Source organism: Nyctereutes procyonoides, unplaced genomic scaffold, assembly GCF_905146905.1.
Source record: "Nyctereutes procyonoides isolate TBG_1078 unplaced genomic scaffold, NYPRO_anot_genome, whole genome shotgun sequence".
In the NCBI taxonomy this organism is placed as follows: Eukaryota; Metazoa; Chordata; class Mammalia; order Carnivora; family Canidae; genus Nyctereutes; species Nyctereutes procyonoides.
In genome coordinates this window covers 6,311,810-6,333,833 of record NW_026575151.1, presented here as the reverse complement: position 1 = coordinate 6,333,833, position 22,024 = coordinate 6,311,810, and the positions used below count along the sequence as shown (strand labels likewise).

The following is a 22,024-nucleotide window of genomic DNA, read 5'->3' as shown; positions in this document are numbered from 1 at the left end:
CCTCTACACCTCTTTAAAAATCAAGTTATTCTTTTTTAGGAGCTTGCTTTTCATCCAGATAGCATCCCTCCTGATTATCTAATTTCCAAATCCCTATTTATCCTTAGCTCTGCAGACAGACTCAAGTAAGTATGCAGGTTATACAATTTCCCCTTGAAGTCAATATGCAAGGTATTTATACTCTGTTGTTGGCTGTTCTCCAAGAATCAAGAGACATACTCCAAAAAGATGGGGTTTGGGGAACAGGCAGGGAGTTAGCTTATCTAAGCGAGGACTAATTCTGTAAGAGATTAGTGAATATTTTCATATTGATGAAGCTTGCTCCATTGTAGCAAACTTGTACCTCGGGAGCTCCAATAACAAGCACCTCTGTATCTCATTTAACCATCTGCCAAGCCTTCTGAAGTGTCTGGTATCAACATTTTATAGAAATCAGAAAAGCCAATAATTATTTGCCCAAGATCACAGACAAAATCGATAGAAGGGCCAGGACTAAAACCCATGTTTACCAAGTTCCTCCCACACCACCACACTGCTTCCATGACATACACATTCATTAAAAAACACACATTCACTGAACACATCTATGTGCCAGATACTGTGCCAAGTCTGAAAAAATAGAGATAAACAAGATAAAAGAAAAGAGCTACCATTAATGTAGTACATACACACAATGGAGTATTATTCAGCCTAAAAAAGGAATTCTTACATGCTACAACATAGATGAACTATGAAGACATTATGCTGAGTAAAATAAGCCAATTAGAAAAGAACATATACTGCATGATTCCACTATATGAGATACATAGAGTAATCAAATTGACAGAGACAAAAAGTCTCTGTTAGGAGTTGGTGGTGAGAGGGGAGGAATGGGCAGTTATTGATTAATAAATACAGAGATTATCTTTTGCAAGATGAAAAAAGTTCTGGAGATAGAAAGTAGTGATCGTGATGGTGGTATAACAGGGTGAATATATTTAATGCCACTGAACAGTCCACTTGGAAAATGATTAAAATGCTATGTATGTTCTAACACAATTTATGTACATATATTTTATCACTATTCTTAAAATATAAATAAAATTTAAAAACTAGATAATAGAACAAAGCAAAAAATTATCACTAAGGAAAATTATAAATATAGTAGGGGAAACAGACAAGAAAACCAAGTATTATAATACAGTGTGACCAATGGAAATATTAAAAACCAATATGGAATTTATTTTTTTTAAAGATTTATTTATTTGTTCATGATAGACATAAAGAGAGAGAGAGAGGCAGAGACACAGGAGGAGGGAGAAGCAGGCTTCATGCAGGGAGCCCAACATGGGACTCGATCCCAGAACCCCAGGATCGCGCCCTGGGCCAAAGGCAGGCACTAAACCGCTGAGCCACCCAGGGATCCCCCAATATGGAATTTAAAGAAGTCTAATTAACGTTAAGAATTTAGTAGGTATAATTAAGTTCTATGGGAATACATGGGAGATGATTAGGGCAAGAGTATAGCAAAGAAAGGTATTTTAAGTAAGAGGAATAAAGCCAAAATCCTATGTCCTAAGAGAAGATAAATTAAATCATTATAAGTATGGAACTGACAGGTGAAAATGAAAAGGTATGTATTTAATCAGAAATGTCTTTAATGTTAAGAAAGCACTCATATTTGAACTCAAATCTGACAGATTAAAGCCAAGAAATACATAAGAAATGTATACAGCCAAGAAAATCTTAGGCAAGGGTGTGTCCAGATCAGATCTGCATTTTAGAAAAATCACTTATATATAAACGTAAGTTTGTCTTGACTACAAGACAGAAAAAGATATCTATCTTCAATGAGAAGCCCAAAAGTCATTAAAAAACAATCTAAATGTACTTTGAAAAATCAATAGCTATAATAGAAAGATTATAGTCTCCTTGTGATTAAGAGAATTCACCAGGAAAGCTACTTCAGTGGTTTAAAATTTGGCTCATATGAATTTAAAAGTAGCCTTTTAAATAATGAACCAGTTGATAGTAGAAATTAGCTCTCAAACTGAACTTAATGCCAACAATTCTAATGAAATTTAACAGAAATATACGTATTTTGGTGGGGCCAATAAATCTGCCTATAATTAAAAGGTGTGCAAACAGGGGATCCCTGGGTGGCGCAGCGGTTTAGTGCCTGCCTTTGGCCCAGGGCGCGATCCTGGAGACCCGGGATCGAATCCCACATCGGGCTCCCGGTGCATGGAGCCTGCTTCCCCCTCTGCCTATGTCTCTGCCTCCCTCTCTCTCTCTCTCTCTCTCTCTCTCTCTCTCTCTCTGTGTGTGACTATCATAAAAAAAAAGGGGGGGGTGTGTGCAAATACATTATATAAATGACCCAAAGACCCAGCAATGGCATCATCATAGTCAAATGTAAAAAAACATGAAATCTTGGCACTGACCAAATATTCATTCAGACATTTCTGCAAACACTACAACTATTTAGCATATATAATTTTCTCACATAATTAAAAAATTTAAGGGATTCTCTCAAACTCAATAGTAAAAAATACTGTATTGAGACATTCTTCTTGGTTAACCCTCTCCACCAAAACCTTCCAGAGGACTGGAAGGGGTCCCTTTTTCATAAATATATCCAAAACCTTCCTTACTTTCAGCCAACTGAAGCCCAATTCCTCAACCAGCTCCAAATCCAAACCTGTTCCAGTCTTTCTTCCGGGGTTATAACTGCCTCCCATGACAGCCTCAAGGCACCAGCCTCCTATAAACATTATAAATCTCTGCTGAAGGCCAAAAGAGAAATTTCATCACCAAACACTATCCTCAAATTACAATCTTTCTATGACCCCTTTCACTTGCTAAAATGAGAAGCCTCCCTATATACAATTCAAAACCTCAGGAAAATGACAGATCACTGCCACTGCCTTCAGAGCTGTCTACTGTTACACTGTAAATTGATCAAAAACAGTAGTAGGTGGTTTTAACACATACCCCTTCCCATCCTCCTCCATGGTTAGTTAACATCTGAAGTACCCTCATCAAGAATACACATTCTAGGAATGGGTAATTAGCATTTAAAAGTCTCTAGACAAGTCTACCACCCAGAGGTACTTCCATAAGCTCTTAACACAATGGAAATTAGAAATGAGCTCCTAACCCGTGAAGAATCATGTTAGTATAGCTCTGAGTCATGTTAGTATAGCTCTGAATTAAAGACAAGTCTCCATGGCTGTCTGTCTCTAGAAGTACTGAGCTGCCTTCCAGGCAAGGAGTAAGAAGAGGGTTGGATGTAAGCTATTATAGAAGGAGAAAGGGAAAAAAAAGAGTATCAAGGGTATTTGCACAGGAGTGGTAACTATGCGTCACGGATTCCATGTTGATTAAGGAAGAATCTGAAGACAGGAAGCAGGTGATTATTAATGAGAAAACAGAAAGGTTAATGGATCATAGATTTCAAAGTCAAAGAACTCCTAGATTGAGGATATAAAGGCAGATAAACTGAAGAGAGTGAAATACTCAAAGTCAAGATTTTAAGTGTTCCAGTTACTGGTGATGACAAATTTTAAAGTATATAATAAAAGAGAATTGGATCTCACTAAGGAACTTGCTGGTAAATACACCTAAAATTCTGTTATCACTTAAGTAATTACTATCATTGTAACAATTTTCTGTTCATAGAAAACTGTATATAAAGCATATTAACACACTGAAACCAAAAATTCAAACAGAAACCATGAAATACTATACTCTTCTGTGTATTAATTTAAAACTATTAAACTTAACTACATGTGCTCTAGAGACAAACTGCCTGGGTTCAAATCCCAGTTTGACCATTTACTAGCTGAGTAGCCTTCATTTTCACACTGGCAAAATGGGACTGCTATTAGTACCTACATCACAGGATTGCCGAGAGACTATTTAAGTCACCATATGTAAAAAGCTAAGAATAGTGCAAGATACCTGGTAAACACTAGATAAATGTTAGCTAGTATTATTGGAGTTTAAGACTTTGCTACTTTCATGGTTAAAAAAACAAACAAAAAAACACAAAAAACAAAACCTAAGCCGACGAAACTAATGGACTAATTTTGAGATAAGGCATTTTGCTCAAAGCACATATTTAATAAGTGTCACATTTCTTATTAACTAGTTTGGTTTATAATAATAACCCTACTTGTCGCACTAACACACTTCAAGACGGCAGAATAGCCTTTTTTAAACCTAAATACAAGGTAAACATATAGCTTAATAAACTATAAAGAAATATAACCTGCAATGACTGGTGGTGATACTTGAGTTGTCTGTCCTGTAACTGCTTTACTATTAATTGGTTTTGCAAAGATCAGCTTCGTGATTACTGGACCAGAGGTTGGTGTTCGAGGCTTCTTAGCAATCTGAAATATATAAATAACTATGAAGATGATCTGTTTCTGTAAAACACCTATTCAATCAAAATTAAACAGAAGATTGATATACAGAAATACATGTGGAACCAGCTAATTTAACAGAATATATCTGAATATTCATGTTAAAAACATCTAAAATGCAGCCATTCATCAAAATACTAATACGATCCCATCTTGAGCCAATATATAGCAATACCTTTGCATTTTATTGTAAATCCTTATTTTAGTCTGCAGAATATGCATATGAAAACCAAATGAGTATTTAAAAATGTTTAATAATACTTATTTAATAATAAACAATACTAAAACACTATGACACAGCAATGTTTTTTCACAAAATAACAAATTATCCAATAATAGAAATATAGAGTCAGTTACGAAAGCATAATGCAAAACATGAAGCCACCTATGAATGTAATTACACTGTCCTCTGGAAGCAAAATATAAATACACAGTAAAAACAGGCTTATTGATTAGATCTTTAGCACTCTCTCTATATATATACACACATATATATATGTGTGTGTATATATATATGTGTGTGTGTATATATATATATATATATATATATATATATATATATATATATATCAGGGGTAGATACACAAAGAACTGAACAAGTTAATGCCCTACGATAAAAAGAGACAAGTTTGGCAAAACAAAGACTATTCTAAAGGCAAAGCTGCTAAAAATGTTATTTCCTAAAATACGTTTTACTAGACTATCAATTCTTTGAAGGTAGGGTCTATATTCATCCCTGATCTTAAATTATATTGGCATGCTGTTGACCTGAACTAAAATTCTGCACAAGTCATGGAGGGTATGGGACACCTGAGTGGCTCAGCGGTTGAGTGTCTGCCTTCAGCTCAGGGTGTGATCCTGGGGTCCTGGGATCAAGTCCCACATTGAGCTCCCTGCAAAGAGTCTGATTCTCCCTCTGCCTATGTCTCTGCCTCTCTCACTCTGTGTCTCTCATGAATAAATGGATAAAATTAAAAAAAAAAGTCAAGGAGGGCAGAATTACAATGTTTTAATACTGAAATTATCAACGTATGCAAAGATATAGCTTCTTCTAAAAGAAGCAAAAATTTAGTTATTATAGGGAAGACATTAAATATTAATCTTATTTTTTGTCAGATATAAAACTTGAGGCCCTGAAGTGCTAATATTGGAAATAAAGACTTAAAATGAATAAACATGACCAATTTGAATGGCAGAAATATACTAGAAGCTGCAATGGATCACAGAACTACGTAAGTATTGGCTTTGTGCTCAAATTATATTACTAAATAACACATTACTTAACACTTAGAATATATTACTTTCTTACCTTCAGAACATGTGACTGACAAATCAAAATATAAGTGAAATACAAATCACGTTTCTTTAAAGATTTTATTTATTTATTCATAGAGACACAGGCAGGGGGAGAAGCAGGCTCCATGCAGGGAGCCTGACGCGGGACTCGATCCCGGGTCCCAAGGATCATGCCCTGGACTGGTGGTGGTGCTAAACTGCTGAGCCACCCGGGCTGCCCACAAATCACTTTTTAAGAAAACAAGGAGATCCATTACTATACTAAAATAATTACTCAGCTTCCAAAACTGATATACCCAAATAAATGCATGACTATTCTTCAAAAAATTGAGACAATTTGGGAGACATAAAGGCAATATATTTCCCAACTGTGTTTACAAGTCAAAAACTCTAAAATGTCAGAATATATTATCTATTGACTTACTGCTAAATAATCTCAAAAGGTAAAAGTACTGATGTTCTTAGAAACCCGTATCTTGTAATAAATATATATATTTTTAATATTCTTAACTATAAAGATTAGGAGCATAGAGTACTCCCGTATTTTTAATTGATTTTCACAATCATATGACTATATGAATACTTACCAATCAGGAAAAAAATGTAAACAATACAACCAAAAGCACATTAATTATTCATTTAAATAATTCCAATTTGCCCTTGTGGTTATGTTTCTTTAGTGGCATAATGCTGAAAATAACAATTTATAGTTCCTTCAAAGAACCATACTTTTGGCATTATTAAATTCTAAGCTACTCTAGAATGAAATTACTTTATCAAATAAAACAAAGCATAAATTGCCACTTTTAACAAATTTATGTAATCAGCAGATAAAGACAAAAATGAATCAAAAAAAGGAAATTCACAAATAAGATAGCCAAATATATGATCAAATAATACATGCAGGTAATTATTGGCACTGTATTGTATTGATTCAGGAACTAATAAGGAGTTATGTTGTTCCAGAGGGTTAGTTATTAATTACTCTTATATACTATGCATACAAAACATGGGAAACTGTTTATATATCTGTAATTAAGTGTAACTATACCTCTTTGTTACTGCCTCTGGCCTCAACTGTCACCTCTTTCCTTCATTTTTCAAGATGGTTCTCCTTCTTCCACCCTTACCTGCTGTCCATACCCTAACAGTTTCAATACTCTGATTAAACTTAAGACAACGCTGAGGATTGTCTAGGGAAAAAAACCAGAGAATCATATACACCGTATAATACTAAACCAAATATTCTGGTGCCTAAAGAGGAAACATAATGTGTAGCTTCTTGTTTTTTTTTTTTCTATGCTTTAGAGCTTTGTAGGTTACTTCTGAGTTTGAAAGATTTGAGTTGCCTAAAAACTGGACAAGGGGAACAATATTATAAATGGGGTGTCTTTTGTTTTTGTTAGCTTAAAGTAAAAGTTCTTTTTTGAGGTTTCTGGGTAGTTCAGTCATTTAAGCATCTGCCTTCAGCTCAGGTCATGATCCCAGGGTCCTGGGATTGAGCCCCACATGGGGGCTCCCTGCTGAGCAGGGAGCCTGCTTCTCTTTCTCCCCACTCGTGCTTTCTCTCTCTCAGATAAATAAATTTAATTTAAAAAATAAATAGAAGTTCTTTTTTAATAAATAGAATCAGATTTTATAAAAGTAACAATAATTAAAGAAGTTTTAGGAATTAGACCCCAGTGTTTGCTTTCACTGTCAGCACTTAGGGGATTATAGTAGAAAACTTGTGGATACAAGTAAACTGGTCATGAAATAGTATATATTGCTCTAGTAAATGAAAAAAAAAAAAAGACGTTCTGGTTTTCGTTATCAATTTATTGTGAATGTGGTCATGATCCTCATCCCCAAAGCCAGATCAACTTTGGTAAACTACTAAAAACAAGTTTCAAAACGGATTTAAAAAACAATTGAGGACAAAATGCTTGATGGTGATAGTATATCTCATTCAAGAGATATTCACCAAAAGAAGTAAAAGGAAGTCAGAAATAAGTGAGACATGATAATTAACAAGAGAGGTGCCTGGGTGGCTGTCAGTTAAGCATCTGTCTTTGGCTCAGTTCATGATCTCAGGGTCCTGGCCCCACTTTGGGCTCCCTGCTCAGCAGAGAGTCTGCTTCTCCCTCTCCTTCTGCCCCTCCCCCTTGCTCATGCACACGCACACTCTCTCTCTCAAATAAATAAATAACATCTTAAAAAAAAAAAAAAGAAAAGAGCACTAAATATTTAATAGTGGTAGGAGGGACATGGGCAAATTAGAAGATTTGAGAAATCATACAATGTGCTTAAGTAAAAAGACCATGAGGGGACACCTGGCTGGGCTCAGTTGGAAGAGGGTGCAACTCTTGATCTCAGGCTTGTGAGTTCAAGCCCCATGTTGGGTATAGACATTACTTAAAAACAAAATCTAAAAAAAAAAAAAAAAAAAGAATCCCACGAAAAATGTTTCTAATTATTTTGCCAACATAACAACTAAAACATCATTATTTCTAATATCAGCTGAGTGTGGATAGTTCTCTATATCTTCCTATTTCATTATATACTTGCATCAGTTCTGTAAGTTATGCATGCTCCTTTTGTTCTGAAAGGTGAATCTTTCAAGCAGGAAATGCATTTGTGTTTCCTGATCTTACACGGATCATTTTATTTTAAGAGCAGTGGTGACCTAAAAAGGCCTCGTTGAGCATGAAAAACTGGGAACCATTTAATATATATTCCTTTAACCTTCTATCTTAGGATCCTATTCATACTAATAATAGGCACCATTTTGAAGGATCCAGAAAGTTTTGAGAATTACATCAAGTATTAGCTTTTACTATGTATTTCATCATGGCCAAATAGCCATCTTTCAGCTAAAGTAAAAGACTCAGAGAAGATACAAGTAATCAATCCGAAGTTCCACAGTTGCTAGGGTAGCACAGAGGTGACTCAAATCCAGTTGGTTCAATTAGAAAGCCAACATGTTACCTTCCAGAATGTGACACTGCCTTTTCCACACTGCAAACATGAGTAATGGCAGTGGATAGTAAACTGCAAAGAGGTGGCACACACGGGCTAGTATGTATTATTGCTGGCTCCAAGGATTTCTCAGAGCAGCAAGTTTTCTTAGACTTTGGCCATCTGTTAACTGAGAAAATTATGTCTGTATGATTTTTTGACAGCCCAGCAGTAACTCTGGTATCTTTATACCAGCAGAGCATACTTGCAATCAAACTACTACTAAGAATAAAATGCATTTAAAAATGAGTAAAGAGCTATAAATACACTAAGTTGGAATGTGACAAAAATTAGGTTTGCTCTAAGTTCTCTAGCAAACATTTTCAAAGCATTAGACATATCAAACTTTACAAAAAAGAAACCACACAATTACTAAAAGCAACATTCAAGAGAATTCGGTAACAACTATGCATTTAATCACCCTACAAACACAATTGTGAATCAATTTAATTTTTAACATGCATTTGAATTAATAAGCCCCCTTTTTTTTTTTTTACCTGTACTGTTTTTAACTGTTGGGTCTGTAACACAGAGGGCTGAGTTGTAGTATTAATCAGTTGACTTCCTGGGGTCAATGCTGAGACACCAATGACAGGTTTCACCTCTGGCCTCCCTCCAATGGTAACTACTTTAATTTGCTGCGGTGGTAATTTAGCATCTCCTGACTGGGCCTGAGTTGTAACTTTCTGAGCCTGGGGTAGTTGACTATGGGGTAGTGCTAAAACAATTGGTGAACCAGACTTGCCCAAAGTTGTTAAAATTAACTTCTGTCCATCTGGTTTAAGGGTCTGATTGCCAAGTTTAAGATCTGATGTCTGTGATACTTTGTTTAAAATAATCTGATTGGCTGATATAGTCACAGGAGTCTGAGCACCAAGTTTCTGAAGGCCACTTGGAAAAGCTGGTTTCACTGTGGTATTAGAATCTGCTTTAGTAATTGTGGTATTCACTGCAACTTGGTTAGTGTGGTTACTGTACACTGTGATTGGTTCCGTGGAAATGGGCGTGGCTGTAGAGTCACCAGTAGAATTTATGTTGACAATTTCTTCCAGTTCTGTCTCCATGGGAATTGGGGATGAAACAATAACAGCCTCAATACTATCATCATCCACTAAAGTTATACCAGTGTCCATTATCTCCTCTGGAAGCAAACTATTCACCTCAGCTGGCACCACCTCCATGATCGTTCTCCTGCTAGAAAGTTGATCAGGCGCTGCAATAAAAGTTGAAAATGAATAAATTACTAGTTTTCAAAACATTGAAGAATAAAATTATTCAAAAAAAGGGCAAGTGACAAAATAATCATTTATTACTGATATATAATTGAATGAAGGATATTCCTGGTACCTATTTGGCTTAAACCACTTCAACATATTCTCAGCCTTCAAGAATCTGAAATATAAGTCAAATGGGACACAAAACTAGAAGCAAATATTCTCATTTGCCATATCTCAATCCAAAAGTATACTGCATTCAAGCAACAGTAAATCACATAATTACAGGAAAATCCTTTCCAATGCCCACTCATAAAAACTCTTTAGTCTTTGAGATGTCTGATCATCTTATTTCTTGCCAGTTATTTTTTTCCTATTAATAGACTTGAAAACTGCTGATTCACATGATTCACACAAAGATTTAAATGTAAACAAATATTGGAAAAGATCTTCAAATCTCCACGGAGCTAGGTCCTAAGACGAGGATAGTTTGCCATCTATAAAAATCCATTAAATACTCAAATTAATGTTAAAGGAATTCTAGAGTAATCCATCTCAGCAAGTGCAGATTAAATGACTTGCTTGGCTCAAGTCTGATCAATTAACTTCAGACCAAAAAAAACCACCTTTACTTGGAATGATTCTCAAATTATCCTTAGCCATATAAAATGTCAAAAAGGAAACAATTTAAAAGGTGTAAAAGTCAGAACCATCACAAAAAAGTGGTAGTAATAATAATAATGCAAATTATGAACAAGCCAGAATTGTGATGCTTTTAGCTAAAGGTTATGCAGAACTTCCAATAAAGGAGTCAGTACCATTACCTTCACATATTAAAGAGAGTACATCGTGTTCATGACTAAATAATACTGTTATTTGCCCATACAACACTAAAGATGCACAGAAACCTAATCAGCAACTTTTTCCTTTCCCTTTTTTTAACACACAAAATTGCAATACCCATTCTGAGATTAAAAGACATGAGCACCAAATTACAATTATTAGCACTGGCCAATATAAATAGTGCCAAAATTAATCATTATCAAGTGCTTGCTATATACCTATGATGGCATAATCAATCCTCACAACAATTGAGATAGTATCATTACCACTCCAATATTACAGAATAAGAAACTTAGGTTAAATAATCTGCCCAAGGTCACATAACCAATAAATGACAGAGCCCAGACTCAAAACCAGAATATGTTTTATAATACCAAAGTTCACAATTTCAATCACAAAATTGCATTGCCTTAAATTTTTACACTGGTTATTTTTAAACAAAGAAAAAACAAGTCTACTCCTTTACAGTCAATCCCCTACCCTAAGAATTCCACCACACATAACCACTGATCTGCTCTATCACTATGGTTTTAACTTTTCACCCATTCTAGAACTTCGTATAAATGGAATCATTTATTATATACTCATGACATAAAGGAATTATATAATTTTAACCTTTTCCCTGAGCATTGAGATTTATCTTTATTTCTTCACTTACTAGGAGTTCTGTTCCTTTTTACTGCTGAGTAATATTCCATCATATAAATTTGCCATGATTTGTTCATCTATTCACCCATGACTGGACATCTGGATTATTTCCAGTTTGAGACTCTTAAAAATAACACTGCCATGAACATTCAAGTTCAAGTTTGTTATGGGTACATATTCTCATATCTTTTGAATAAATACCAAGAAGTGGACTTGCTGGGTTATGAGGTAAATTTACTTTTAACCTTCCATGAAATTGCCAAACTATTTCCCAACACTGTATACACCCACCAGCAAAATGCCAGAGTTTCACCTGCTCCACATCCTCATGAACAATTGGTATTGTCAGCCATTCTAATGGGTGTAAAGTGATATCTCATTGTGGTTTTCACTTGGAATGCCCAGATGACTAACAGTGCTGAGCATCTTTTCACATACATAGTGTATTTGTGTATCTTCTTTCGAAAAGACTGTTAAAATCTTTTTCCTCCTTAAAACAATACTGGCTTTTTTGTCTTCTTACTGAGTTGGAGAAATTCTTTATATACACTATAAAATCACCAGTCACAATTCCTTTGTAGCTCAAAGGAATCACTGGTGTTTTGAGACCCCAAAGTACTAGCACTTCTCTACATGCAGCTCCTTCTGATCAGAATCTCCTCTGATATTTATGGGAATTTAAAATAGGCATGCAAAAACATCAACACCAATTATACTTGCAGCAATAGAAACAGTATATAACAACAAAGGGCCTGACCCACAATGCCATACTAGCTTCCTTTCCCTACTGCAAACATTGTCCAAGCCCCATCAGTTGCTACTAACACACTCTATCCCCCACAGAACAAGGCAGGATGACGACTTGGGTACCAGTACCCAAAACAACCATAGAAGTTTGACTCCCTGCTCTCCCTGAAGTTCCCCCAGCATATTTGGACATGTGGATATGGCCTTTAGTCCCCCACTAAGGACCAGCAGATCTTTGCCCAAGCTTTATTAATCTTTCTTCTTAAAGCATCTAAAGATGCAGGATGAGGGAGAAGTCAAGTCACAGAAGGAGATAGTGGCCTGGCAGTGCATTTACTTTCAGTTTCAAGTACTCACAGTTACAACTCAACTAAACAAACTTCTAATACACCCAAAATTCTATATCCCATGATACCATTTCTGGTGTCCTATTTCTGACACCATTATCTCAGCTTTGGGGATTCCTTAACCCGGTGGCTACAGCCACACTGCTTTTCAGCTGGAGCTACAGAGTTGAGTGTACAACAACCAAAGCACTGTTTGGGCTCTCAATTCAGCCCCTAAATATACATTAAGAGGTAGAATACTGGAAGACTTTTTCCCCTTGCCCACCACCTGAGTGAGAGCATTCACTACCAAATGCCATAGTCTTTTCATATCCCCTAACCTAACCCACCAGGCTGTCATCCTCCTCTTTCAGAAAGCTAGGTCTCTGTCAACACTCCATTTTCATGGTCAAAACTGCCAAGAACTGTGAGGGATCTGAGATTTTAGACTCTCTTTGCAAACTAACAAAGTACCCTGTTACCATTTCACAGATATTGGCAGACTACAGTTGTCCTAGGTACAGACATAGGAACATGAGCATCGTGTGTGTATGAGTTCTTCCAGTTGCTGGCAAGTCCCACAGGGTGAATGGAGAGGCCCAAGTAGATGATGTGCAGGCACAGGGTTTGTATCACAATAATAACCCTGAGCTCAGAGTACCTGATTTTTTTTTTTAAGATTTTATTTATTTATTCATGATAGTCACACAGAGAGAGACAGAGAGGCAGAGACATAGGCAGAGGGAGAAGCAGGCTCCATGCACCGGGAGCCCGACGTGGGATTCGATCCCGGGTCTCCAGGATCGCGCCCCGGGCCAAAGGCAGGTGCCAAACCGCTGCGCCACCCAGGGATGCCGAGTACCTGATTCATTTATAATGGGCCGAAGCATACCTGTCCTTTTGTCCACAGGAAGATATTATCTTTATTATACTGCACAACAAGCAAATCTGCCCTAGGAATCACTATATCTATCATTCAAGGCTGTATATGCTACACAAACATCCTAGAAATGGTTATTTAAAAGGACACTCACTGCCTCACTTGCAAAGACCACTGGAAAATGTCTCCCAACCATATATTTCTCTACTTATTTACCTCAGCAATGTTTTGTAATTTAAATGTAAAGGTCTTGCACATAAATTTATGCCTAAGTGTTTCATGCTTTTTGATCCATTGCAAATGGTTTTTCCCAATTTTCCTATTGTCTGCTGCTATTATATACAAATACAACTTTTTTTTTAATATTGTCCATGTAGTCTACAACTTGGGTAAACTCACTTATTTTAGTGGTTTTGTGAAGTAAATTCCTTAAGATTTTTTACAAATACAATCCACATTGTCTGAACATAATGTCTGTATTTCTTCCCTTCCACTTGGCATGTCTTTTATTTCTTTTCCTTGCCTTACTACACTGGCTAAGACCTCCAGTAAAATGTTGAATAAAAGTAATAAGAGCAGACACCTTTGCCTTGTTCCCAAACTTACTTGTTAACTGTGGATTTTTCATAAATTCCTTTTACCATGTTGGGGAAGCTTACTATATATTCTAGTTTACAGAGTTGGGTGTGGTTTTCCCCCCAATCATAAATGGGTATCTCTCACATGCTTTTTTTTACACTATTGGGATAATCACACAGCTCTTCTCTCTTGGCCTTTTAATTAACTGATTTTTTTTTATTATTAAGTCAATCTTCCACTCCTGAAATAAGCCCTACTCAGTCATGATGTATTATACTTTGCATATATTACTGAATTCTATTTCCTAATATTTTGTTAGGCATTTTTGTCTACATTCATGAAGGATACTGGTGTGTAGTTTTGTTTTTGGTTTTTTTTTTTTTTTCTTATAGTGACTGTCTGGGGATAATCCTAGCCTCATAAAATGTTCTGAGGCATGTTGCCTCTTCTTCAACTTTCAGGAAAAGTTCCCATAGAATTGTTACTATTTCTTCCTGAAATGTTTGTTGGGATTCACCAATGAAGCCATCTAGACATAAAGCTTTCTTGCTTTTAACTATAACTTCAATTTCTTCAATAGATATAGAGATGTTCCGGTTATACTGCGACCTCTGATATTTGATAGTTTGTGTCTTTCAAGAAATTTGTTTATTTCCTCTAAGTTACCAAATGTATTAACATTAAGGTATACATAATATTGTTTTATTTTATTGTCTGTAAAAATGTCAACTTCTCATTCCTCACTTTGATCATTTGTTTTCTTTTTCTTTTCATCAGTCTGGCTGGAGATTTATCAATTTTATTGATCTTTTCAAAGAATCACTTTGCCTTCACTGATTTTCTCAATTCTTTGTCCATTTCTTATTTAACTGACTCTTATCTTTATCTCCCTCCTTCTGCTTTAAGTTTCAGTTCTTCTAGAAGTTTAAGATGGAGACATAGATCAAGGTTCAGAAAACTATACTCCACAGACCAAGTCAGGCCCAGAATCTGTTTACTGCTCTCCAGCCAAGAATAGTTTTTACATTTCTAAATAGCTGAGAAAAAAAAAAAAGTATATACAAATATATATATATATACCAGATTCACATGCCTCCAAAGTATAAAATATTTGCTATCTGGCTCTTCCCAGAAAAAAGTATGTCTAATGCCCTCAGTTTATTTTATTTTTTAAGATTTTATTTATTCATTCATGACAGAGAGAGAGAGAGAGGGAGGGAGAGAGAGAAAGAGATGCAGAGACACAGGCAGAGGGAGAAGCAGGCTCCATGCAGGGACCCTGACATGGGACTTGATCCTGGGTCTCTAGGATCACGCCCTGGGCTGAAGGCAGGCGGTAAACCGCTGAGCCACTGGGGCTGCCCTAAAGCCCTCAGTTTAGATCACTGATTTTAAATCTTTCTTCTTTCCTAAAATAAACACTTAATATTAAAAAATTTTCCCAAACTTCTAGCTGCATTCTACTAATTTCATTCTTTTTTTTTATGATAGTCACACACACACACACACACACACACACAGAGAGAGAGAGAGAGAGAGAGAGAGAGAGAGAGAGAGAGAGAGGCAGAGACATAGGCAGAGGGAGAAGCAGGCTCCATGCACCGGGAGCCCGACGTGGGATTCGATCCTGGGTCTCCAGGATCGCGCCCTGGGCCAAAGGCAGGCGCCAAACCGCTGCGCCACCCAGGGATCCCATAATTTCATTCTATTTTTAATTTGTCATTCATTTCAAATGTTTTCTAATATTCCTTGTGATTTTGTCTTTGATAGATGGAAAAATTAAGAAGTATGCTATTTGGGGATTTTCTATATTATTATTGATTTCCCATTTACTCCTATTATTGCCAAAGAATGTAATACTCTACATTTCCATCATTTGAAACTAGAGACTTGTTTCACGGCTTAGTATATGGTCTATCTTGGTGAACACTGCATGTGCACCTGAAAAGAATATGTATTCTATAGTTGCTGAGGGTAGTATTCTACAAATGTCAATTACATCATGTTGGTTGATAGTGCAGTTCATATCTTCTATATTGTTACCTTTTCTTCTTCTATCAGTTACTGAGAAAGGCTGTTAAAATCCCTAAATATGATGGTGAATTTGTCTATTTCTCTTCATGTGTGCCTTCCTTTTTTTTTTTTTTTGCTTTATATATTTTGAAGCCTGCTATTCAGAATAACATGTCTTTTTATTTGTCCCATTAAAAAAGAGTAGGAATCACAGTACTATAGAGTCCCCCTTGAACTAAGAGTAAAGTTCAAACTTCTAAGAAGAAAAAGTCTGATCAATTTGGCTAGTCTCTATGTAGTGTGAGGCTGTGCAGAATTCTAGAGCCAGCATACCTCAAAGCTACTGAGACTATGATAACTGCTTTACCATTAGACATCTATATCCATTTCAATCAGGGTCACATGCAAGGCATGGTGGCCTGTGCTAAAAGAAACTCTCAAAGGAGCTGTGGGCATGGCAGGAAAGGGTTTGGCCATGAAGCTACATGAATCATCACTCTAATTTTATCCCTTAGGAATGGAAGATATGTACTAACACATGCAACCTCATCATCACTATGTTGAGGACCACTCCAAGAAAAGAGAGAATTCCCACAAGCCAGTAGTACTGAGGAGCTTTACTCCATCTCATCTTTACAAAGGGTTACTTGTCAAGGTATGGTAGGAAAGAAGACAGAACATACAACGTATTCCCCATGACTCCAATATTTTTTGTTCATAAAACAAAGTTCTAAAGGCAAAGAATAATCCTGGAAATCAATACATTGAGCTTTTCCTCCTCACAGTTAACATGGTTGAATGGTTTAAGTCTACTGAATGTTAAAGATTTACTATTTCAGAAAATCTAATGATTTCTATATTTGTCTCAATTGTATTACATTTTAAGATCTACCTAAAATAGCACCCCCACTTTCATCTCCACTATCTTAAGTATTCTATCACATTACTCTACTGGTATTTCCATCATAGCATCTATCACAATCAGAAAGTATCTTTGTTTATAGTCTGATTCTTCCTCCCCTACTTCTTTAAAATGCAAGCTCCACAAGGACTGGGACTAGTCTGTCTCCATCACTAGATCCTCTATCTCCAATGCCTTGAACAGAGCTGCCAAGTAATAACCTCTCAATACAAACTCGAAGAATGAATAATTAATTATGGAGAATGGATAGCATCTAAAATTCTAGCATTATTTACTAAGATAACTTTGGTTTGTCTTTTTGAGTAAGATAGGTTTATATAATGCTCTGAGACTTCACAACACTTCAAATAAACTCACAAGGCACAGACTGAGAAACTCCTTCTCAAATAAGTTTTTAAATACTCAAAATTAACTTTTAACCAACATCCTTTGCAATTACATTCCATCTTAAAACTGACAAGGTTCTCTTAATTTTTAATTGGTTAAGATTTTTATCAGTCATTTAATAATAAATACTTACTGCTTCCCAACTTTGTGGAGGGCATTATGGGTAATCTACTTGTGTTTTATACTTACAAAAAAGCAAATAAACATAGGAATCTATATTTATGTGCATCTTTTTTATTATTTATGTACACCTAAAAATTAAATATTTTTAAAAAGTACTTAGGCCAATATAAGGACCCACAATATTTTTCCCCCATGTGGGGGGGGGGGGACTATATATATATATATATTTTTTTTTCATGCTTAAGAATAACATGGTGGGCAAAAAATGGGGATTCAAATCAGAAAGATCCATTTCCAAATGTTAGCTATTCTAGTTGTTTAACACATAACGCTAAGCAGTAATCTCACTAAGCCTCCATTTATTTGAAGCGTTATTATGAAAATAGTTATGTGGTAATTATAACTCAAATGAAAATTCTTTTCCTCTTTCTCCATCTCAATTAGCTTCAATATTCTATCAAACAACAGGGCTTAGGTTCTTGTCATGTTTGACATCTATCCATAGAACTGTTAATCTGGCATATACCATGCAGATTACACCTTCACAATGTCTCTTTCCCATTGCAACCAAGAATTGCCACATCTCTGAAGTTTGGAACATACTATGGTACTTTTACCTCTCTCCTAACTAGTAACACATTTTACGTAAAAAACTACAGATTTTCTTCTTCCTTGAGTGCATCTCTGAGGCCATCATTCTCCTATTTTAAAATTTTCTGTTAACTCTTAAGGCCTTCTGCATTAAAGCTCTACTCAACCCATCCTTCCAACTTTACCCCCCAACCATTCCTAAACTCAGTTTCCTGAGGCAGTGATATTGAGATATGCCCTATCCCTCGCACAGTGTGGGACACATAAGAAATACTCAATAGTAACACTTGAAATAAGTAATGAAAATCTATAATGTACTTCTTCCCCAAAAAAGCCACTTGACTATCTCTGGTGGCATAATCCTTACTTCAATTCTTTATAACACACTACTAATCTTAATAGACAATTGTTCTAACCATAACAATCTGAAAATTGGCCTTTAAAGACAATCACACACACACACACACACAAATCACAAAAAGACAATAATCCTCTGTGATTAAAAGAAAAAGCCAATAAAAAGCATTTTACTCTCTATTTTAATTACTTTCCAAATTCTGAGTTTTACTACTAATTTAGCAGCTAGTTGACATGTACCAAATAATTGCAACATAAGAAAAAACAGAACCAAATCCCTACTGGATAATACAAGAACACCAAACAAACGATTAACCAAAAATTCATTAACTAAAGCTTCTGAGTACTTCTGCAGTTATTTTCCTTAATTTTTTTAGTTCCTTATTCTTCTAATGAGTGAAAGCCAAATGTCTAAGTTACATACACAGATACATGCAAAAATTTCTCCTCTGAATAAAATACATATTGTATGTCATTCTATGACATCATCTCTTTGTAAGAAACTTGGATAAGGGAAATTACTGCTAATCATAAACGTTACCAGCAGGCATTTCTTAAATATTCACCTGTACAGGCTCATCCACTCATTGTCACTGACCCAACCTTCTACTACAAAAGCTAGAAAAAAACCAGAGGACCCCAAATTAAAGTATAAAAATTTGATTCACATGTAGCTTTTCAGTAACACTACTGTTGTGTGCAAGCAGACAGACCTCCTGAGGGATCTGCGGGACAAACTAAAACATACATGGATCTTTAGGTAACCAAACAAAATTAAACTATGGCCATAAACTATGGTCATAAGGTCAATCAATCCAATGCTCCAGCTCTTTAAACAAAGAGCTAACAAGTCCAGATGGAGTTCATCTCTATCAACTTAATGCCCTCACGTCAAGCTATAACTTCCATAACAAGGAAGGTAAAACTTGTGAGCCAAAATAGAGCTCCCACAGCTGTATTTCACTTGGATTATAAAATCTTACATCCTGCAAAATATTCCATAACGTTAAGCCTCCAAATTCATGAAATGGATTGGAGAGGGGCACGGAAAAATGGATAAGAAATATGACTGACAGTATCTCAATTGTTATTTGCCAAACGGCAGGGGCAAAAGGGTCACTCTATGGATGAGAGAGCCATAAAAGAAAAAGAGAACCTTTTTAATTGTCACAAAACTAGTCCATATGCTCCAAAAATGTGAGCATCCACAACCCCAACAAGTTATAGACTATGACCTAAAACACAGAGCTTAAATGCAGAATAAAATGCTTATGCTCTGCCTCTCTGAAGAAACATTCAACCCTATACACTGAACATCATCAAACCGACACCGACCACAGTGGATGTTTTAAATATTAAGTCAGGAAATTATGGTAAGTGCTAGCGGTTCCTCTAGGCCTCAGCAGCAGCCTTAGGTGTAAGAGCAAACTCGAGCCCTCTTAACACTCAGAATAATGTTGATGTCATTACGAGGCTACTGGTTCTCTGCACTCTGGACTAGTCATTCCTTGATCCACAACGCAATTCCTCCCCTACCCATCACCCCCCTAAATAAAAGAGATCTCCGTGCAGAGAAGCCCTCGGATACCCCCTTCTCCTCTACCTCCAGCGGCTGCCGCCTTCTCCTCCCCGTGGCTCCGAGGTGGGGGCTCCCGAAGGTCCCGGGCAATTCCGAGCCCGGGCGGTGCTCGTTTTGCCTGAGCACCGTCGCTCCGGCCAGCCGCTTCCTTTCCCAGTTTGCCCAAAGCGGAGCGCTCCAGGGGACCGGGGGGCCGGGGAGCGAGCCCGGGTGGCGACGCCGCCGCCGCCGCCGCCGCCGCCGCCGCCGCCGCCGCCTCTGGTATGTCAGGGGCCGGGATTGTATTTCGAAAGATCCGCCATTTTCACCTCGTCATCACCATCACAGCTCAGCAGCTTCCCCGACAGCCCGAGCCCGGGCCGCCGCCGCCGCCGCCGCCGCCAGTAACCTCCCCCTTCCTCCTCCTCCCCTCCGCGGCCCTCCCCTCCGGAGAGGCGCACACCCACAGATCCGGGGAAGCCTCCCGCCCGCCCCGCCAACCTTCAAACGCCCAGGGAGACACAGACGCGCACACAGCCCACGCCGAGACCTTTCACCCCACAGCGCAGGATGGTGCTGCCGCGGGCCCGGCAGCCACGCGAAAGGAAGTCGCCCTACCTGCCGAGTCCCAAGTCCGGCATGTTTTTGTTTTGAAGAGCAGAAGCCACACGGAAGTCGGCAGAAGGGCAATAAAGAACCCGAACTCTTTCATTTTCACGACAGCAACTTGAGACGGATGACGGAATGCGTTTTATTCACTCTGCTCATTTCAGGTACCAAAAACACTGACAAAGACCTTGAATGTCACCCACTCTGACGTCTGGCAGAACGACCCATTTCCATATGCAAGTCTGATCTCTCCGACACATCCGTAAATTACAGGCACTGATCCTCATGCTGACGGTGTGCTGAAAACTAGCTGTGGTCTAGTTTTAAAAATGCAGCTCTGAACTATTTTGCTCTCCACTCCATTTCATCTGATCATTTCTGTCCGTGAACACTGTGGCTTCCAATTTGCTATCGGTTCAAGATGTCAAAGCCCAACTTCTAAAACACAGAAAATATGTCTCTAAAATTATTTGCCGGATGTTTTTAAGATCTGTCACCAAATTAAAAAAAAAAAAAAAACCTGCCACAGATATATTTGTTCAATACACACAAAATAAACAGCTTGCTTTAGAACAAGACCTCAGTTACCCATCTCTCATTATGCGGTTTAATAACTAAAAAATAACGTAAGTATTTTTTAATCAACTAAAAGATAACACAAAACCATAAGCTGCAAGGCTTGCGACAAGACCAGAATTAAAAAACAAAACAAAACAAAACCCAAATTGGTTATCCCTGTTAAGTCCAGAAAGATTTGGTAATCACGCATTCAAAGCTGAATTCTAAACCCACCACTGAACCACAGTATGAACTCTGAAAGACCTACCTGCAACGATCAGATTAAATTTCAAGGTTGAGAACAGGACCATTCTACTGTATTTTTAAGAAGTCGGTCTAAAAAGAGTAAGGTGGAAGCCATTTCATTTCCTTACCTTTCCCGAATGACAACTCCATATAAAAGCCAGGAAGGAGATTCAGGCTTTAAACAAGTGCCGTCTACCACCGGCCCAATCGCTTTTCATCTACGCAGCCTGCCGAGCCTGAGAGTCTCAAGTCTTCCCGGTTTCTTCGTCTTTAAACTTTATTTCCACCTCTCCACCCCCTCCAGCCCCGTCCCCCCGCACTCTGCTTGGGGTTTACCGTTGCTTGGCCAAGCTAAGTCCCGGCCCCCTCCCTTTCCCCGTGCACCTCGGAGACATTATGACATTTAGCTGGTGGGCTTCGCGAGGAAAACGGACACACACGAAGAAGAGACCATACAAAAGGGGCGTAGGAAGAACGGGGCGGCGGGCAGCAATGAAAGGAGGGGCTGGTACAAAATGACACAGCAGCAGAACCGGTTCCCAGAAACCGAGGGCCGACACAGTCGGCTTCTCGGGCCCCGCAAGGTGCGTGTCAACAGCCGCCGGAACCCTTCCTGCCGACTGCCGGGAAGGGCGGGCGGGCGGGCGGCCCAGCGCCGGCCCTGCCGGTGACAGCCGCCCTCCCGGGTGCCGGCGGGAAGAGGCCGAGGCGGGAGGATCCT

At 37.7% G+C, this 22,024-nt stretch overlaps 1 protein-coding gene across 8 annotated transcripts in view; it reads right to left on the bottom strand.

Annotated features, from left to right (window-relative positions):
• LIN54 (lin-54 DREAM MuvB core complex component) overlaps positions 1-22,024 on the bottom strand; it is a 79,358-nt gene that overhangs the window by 41,661 nt on the left and 15,673 nt on the right. For 2 of the 8 annotated variants that reach the window (XM_055313122.1, XM_055313120.1), the window contains exons 2-3: positions 9,200-9,915; positions 4,253-4,376 (exon numbers count right to left, since the gene is read on the bottom strand). In XM_055313122.1, the coding sequence (XP_055169097.1) occupies positions 4,253-4,376; positions 9,200-9,883 (808 nt within the window). In that variant the 5' untranslated portion in view covers positions 9,884-9,915. Of the gene's footprint in view, positions 1-4,252; positions 4,377-9,199; positions 9,916-19,935; positions 20,257-20,508; positions 20,529-21,431; positions 21,556-22,024 lie in introns of those variants that run through there. The other 6 variants (XM_055313119.1, XM_055313118.1, XM_055313121.1 and 3 more) reach the window with 6 other exon arrangements.